This window comes from Lycium ferocissimum, chromosome 2 (assembly GCF_029784015.1).
Source record: "Lycium ferocissimum isolate CSIRO_LF1 chromosome 2, AGI_CSIRO_Lferr_CH_V1, whole genome shotgun sequence".
In the NCBI taxonomy this organism is placed as follows: domain Eukaryota; kingdom Viridiplantae; phylum Streptophyta; class Magnoliopsida; order Solanales; family Solanaceae; genus Lycium; species Lycium ferocissimum.
Genome location: NC_081343.1, coordinates 64334782 through 64339795, shown reverse-complemented (window position 1 = coordinate 64339795; position 5014 = coordinate 64334782). Strand labels below are relative to the sequence as shown.

Below are 5014 nucleotides of genomic sequence, written 5' to 3'. Positions count from 1 at the left end.
TGAAACATAAAGAACCCAATTTATATTACTACTAATATTTTGAATATTACAGATTACAGGTGGATTTCGGTAGATGTTTTGATCCTTAAAAGGATGAATTATTTAAAAGCACTAGTATAATTTTTCCAGGAAACAAAAGATACAGAGATTAGGAAACTAAAAGAAATTGCACAGAGTGGATAGTTACTTTGCCAGGCTAAAGTCTGAACTCTGAAGCATCCTCCAGCTAGCAGCTCAAGTTAGATAATTGAAGTAACAAGATTTTTGGCAGCCCGTAAATATTTGAACAATTTATAAGAACCTGAATCAACCAGAACACGTTCATAATCCTCACTGTGGAAGTTCCCCAACTAGTCAATCCCTTTGCAGTAATTTTACAAGGATTTTGCGAATAGAAACAAATGACAGTACCCTAGCTAAGACCACAATATATGATGATGCCCGAGTAATGGTTTACTTATGTCAAACTTGAAAATAAGCAGCTACGTACAGGCAATTCTTTAGAGTGATCAGTCCGTCAAACATCAAGTACTCCACATTGTACTAATTAAGTGGCTGGGCTGGGTAATTTTCTAAACTAAAGTAGGGACAATTGAGTTGCTATCTTTTCTTATTTTGGAAAAGGCTTAGCCTAGCTAGTAGAAAGTGTGCATTGAGATGGGAGTAGTGGTTGAGTTCAAGTTCCAATCTCTGCAATACTCTGTAAGGCTGGTTTCCATTGCCCACCACCATTATGTCTTCCCACACTTCTCTGGCCACTGCTACTGCTGCTTCCTTGTTGATAAGTTTCATGATGCTCCATCTGCAAAAAAGTGCACAAAAGATGCATGAATTTTGAGCTAAAGATGCTTGCTTGCAGAAAGACCAACAACAAAGGCGGATCCAGAATTTGAAACTTATGGTTCCCAACAATTTCAAACTAGTAATAATAATAACCAATTTTTTTGAGAAATTATATTACAATATAAGAAAACAAAAAGAAGAAAAATGAGGCAAAAGAATGAAGGAGAAATTGTATTACAGAGAACTCTTTTTAGTTTGACTTACTATGGCATTTTTAGAAGAAAAAAGTATAAACAGGTATATTATATAAAATGTAAATAAAGGGAATCGATCCCTAGTCAATGGGGTAATCAAGATTTCACTGCTTACTTTCTCACGGGGAACCAACATCAAGTTTTTGTACTGGTTCCTAGCTCAAAATTTTTATATTTTCACTGGCTTTTACAGTGTAAATATAAGATCCGAGCAAAGGTTATGGGTTCTCGGGAACCCTCACATAGTATTGTGGACCCGCCCCTGACCAACAATAAAAAGCCACTCTATTTGGATGAGACTGCATTTTTCAGACCGCTATTTAACCATGACCAGTTAGTCATTATGCTTTGAACAGAATATATCTCGTCACGATTTTGTCAGGCGCCCCATTACATTTACTTTATCAAATGATCTAGTCATACCATGACATAATATAAGTACATTTTTATCACGATATTCCTTTAAGCTTGCAAAGTAGAAAATTCATGAAATATTAGAAAGTCAAAACAGTTTGAAATTAAATAAAAATCATACTCTGTCTGTTGATACATCAAAAAACTAGACCAAACTCGAGAAATATATTAACTGCATGAAAATTAATCGAGAAGTTGGCTTTTGTACTTTTTATATTGTTAATTTTCATTATTTATTTAAGTAATCATCGTTTCGTTAAAACCAGAGGCCACGCCACTAACGACAGTTTCTGATTGGCACTCTGGAACTAAAACTCTTGGAAATGGAGAAATCAGATTCAGTGCCTCTTCGTTACTTTTTAAAAATTTATACTGACAATGAATCAGCGTAGACAATATTATATACTCTTAACAACAACTTGATATTCTGGTAAACTCTTGTTTAATTCTTTAATTTCTCTTCCAACTCCCAAAATGAATATAAAATGCCCATGTGATTCCCTTTATGATCGACAGAGGTAAAGCCCGCAAAATTGGGAAGTGGACTTAAAAACATATAATTATTATGATCAAGAGAGATATTCTCACTATACACCTATTAATGGCTTCTTATAGAGATTCCACTATACCTTTCCATAATAACCAAGGAAAAGCACATGGTTTCCATTATTCAGTTAACAAAACCAAGTAAGCAAAAAATGAAAAGAAACATAATTCTAGCCAGCCTTTCTCCTCTATAATTGTATCGTAACCTAATTTTGATCTTTGCCTACCCTAGTGTTGTCCCACTAATATATATGTTACTTCAGTTGAGCTAGCTTAATTATTGCATAGAAAAGATAGCTAGGTTCATCTGCCTAAATTGATAGAATACATATTCCTTAAAAAAGTTCAATTAACCAACTTTCAAAATCGTGCATTAAAATGCACCTCTAACAACCTCAATGTGACGGTATATATTAAAAATAATTGACTAGCAGAAATAAGTAGGCAACCATTTTTAGGATGGTTACCTAACAAATTTTATCCCCTGTTTATTTATAGAGGCAATTATTTAAGGGATATGTAAAATAATGTAGTTAGGCAAATAATTCTAACAACCAAATATGCCAATTCCTATCAAATCTCAGATAATCATGGCCTCGTAGGTGCAATAATAATCTCACTTGGCATACTTCATAGGGAAAATAGACACACTTGAAAGCAGGCCCAATATCACCATCCAAGGTAGTACAAAAGATGTCTCTGTTTTATTACGTATTTATCAAGTTATAAGCTTTTCTTTTAATGAACTCAACTTTACGTATGGGAAAGATGCTTTATTGACTGTATACGACAACTGAAGGAAGTAATCAAAATCTTACTTTGCATCACCAAAATCTACTTAGATCAAATACAATAGAATCCTAAATTGCAACCCAATTTTTTACTCAACATTCCAGACTTTAAATAACAAAATCTTATAGTATCATTTTAATAAATGAATGCATATAAGAAGAGTAAAACCAAACAGTAATTAAGTTTGTATTCAGTTGGTCGTTGGGTATATTTAAAAGGTTGAAAGTGACTTAAACACATCAAAATCAAAATAGTCCTAATTGCAAAAATTTAATTACCTTAGATGGGATTCCATTCATTAATCTGGGCTTGGCGTTCACTGATGGAGCATTTGTTGAGATTTTCTTTGAATCAAGAACAAGGCCTCCACTTTCCCTTATTAACTTGCCAAGTTTCACACACTTCTTTGCAGCAAACTCTTTCAGTACATCTGAGAAAAAAAATGATCAATTAATGATTAAGGAAAAAATTGAGAAAAGAATATTACTCTTTGAAAGAAAAACATAGTCACACACTATATGCTCCCTTGTCCCAATTTATGTAATAAAGTTCGGATTTCAAGACTCAAACAAAAAAAATCTCTGTCCGCAATTTATTTATATGTCCTTTAAATATTTTAAATTATTAATTATTGTGACTTATATTAATTTTTACGTAATACTAAAGTTAAAATTTGTATATTCAAATTCACGGTCAAAATAAAAAAATACTCTTGAAAGTATCACATAAATTGAGACACAAGGACTATTATTTTACCTTCAAAACTGATGAGTCGGTAAACTTGTCCAAGAAGCAAAGTATCGCCCGGTCGGAGAAGCTTGAGTTGTCTCACGGGCGAACCATTGTGTGTTCTCTCAGTTGGAGAAGAGATAACAAGGGCCACGTAATGGCCAGGATTTGAACTCATAACTTCATGTGCACTTACAGACCAGTAAAATCTCTGTACTTTGTTGCCTGGATGTTGAATCACTACTGTTGCTGCTTCTGCCGCTTGGCAATTCCCCATTGATAAAGCAAAGTGCAAGCTATATCAAAATGCACAAAAAATTATTTTCTTCGTGGTAGTAGTAGTAGTAATAATGGTGATTTATTTCAATAGAAGAAGTGGGTTGGATGTGATTGAGATTACTGGAAACTGACTTGTCAACCAATAATAAAAGAATGAAGGGCAGAGAGAACTCTGTCACACTCTTCACGCTTACCGATGCAAAATGTACGGGAAGATTCCAGATATGTGAGAAAGAAATTCAATCACTAATATGGGAAGAAAAACCACGCACGGTTTTCAGTTATGTATTTATTCGCGTTAAATGTGGAGATTATATGAGATAAAGAGATGGAAGAAGTAGTAGTTGCTGGGGAAAATCATGATGTAATGAGGCGTGGCAGAAAATGAGGTAAATTTGGTGGTTAATGAAATTAGAGGGGGAGCGTGTGAAGAAAGCATGGACGGGGTAGCTTTAAATAGGAGAGACGTAAGAGAAAAGAATAGATCTGCCAAACCACAACCTGAGCCTATATGGGCTATTTGTTGTCAAAGCCTTGCTCCTGCACAAAAACCGGGGGAGGGGGTAGGATTCCTATTCATCCTCTTTCCTAATTTACTGGACACTTTTCACTTTTTAATAGTCAATTTAATCAAATTTTAAAATTAAATTAAATTAAATTAATTTAATATTTTAAGATTGAAATTTATATATTTAAAAATTATATAAAAAATTATAAATTTTTCCCAAATCAATTTGGTGAAAAAAATATATCTTAAAATATTGATCAAAGTTCATGTACTTTGAATATCGAGAAGTAAAAACTGTCACATAAATTGAGATGAAGGAAGTAAGTAGTTACTGTCTCTGTCTCAATTTACGTGGTTAGTTGGAATTTTGATATTCAAATTTTTAAATTTTAACTGTGTAGAAGTTTAAAATTTTTAAAATAAAATTGTTACATTTAGAAATTACATAAAAAGTATTATAAATTACAATAATTAATAACTTAATTAAAAAATACAATATAAAATTTTCATTTAAAAAAACTTGATTGATATTCAAAATTCCAATTAAGCCACGTAAATCGAACTGAGGGAGTCTTGAGTTATAACTTTACGTTTGCAGGACCAGGTAAGAGACTGGAAGTCAGAAGGTGGCATGTGGACCTCCTTTAGAGACTTCTAATTTTGCTACTCTTTTGTCCTAATTCATATAACGCTGAGCATTAAATTTTTT

The 5014-nt window shown here is 32.9% G+C and overlaps 1 protein-coding gene across 1 annotated transcript; it reads right to left on the bottom strand.

Annotated features, from left to right (window-relative positions):
* Positions 1-4236, bottom strand: LOC132046767 (uncharacterized). The gene is made up of 4 exons (XM_059437510.1): positions 3992-4236; positions 3546-3814; positions 3068-3219; positions 1-802 (listed from the first exon to the last, which is right to left on the bottom strand). Exons 2-4 carry the CDS (start codon positions 3793-3795, stop codon positions 677-679), a joined length of 528 nt encoding a protein of 175 aa, XP_059293493.1. The 5' UTR covers positions 3796-3814; positions 3992-4236; the 3' UTR covers positions 1-676.
* Positions 4237-5014: the final 778 nt, after the last annotated feature.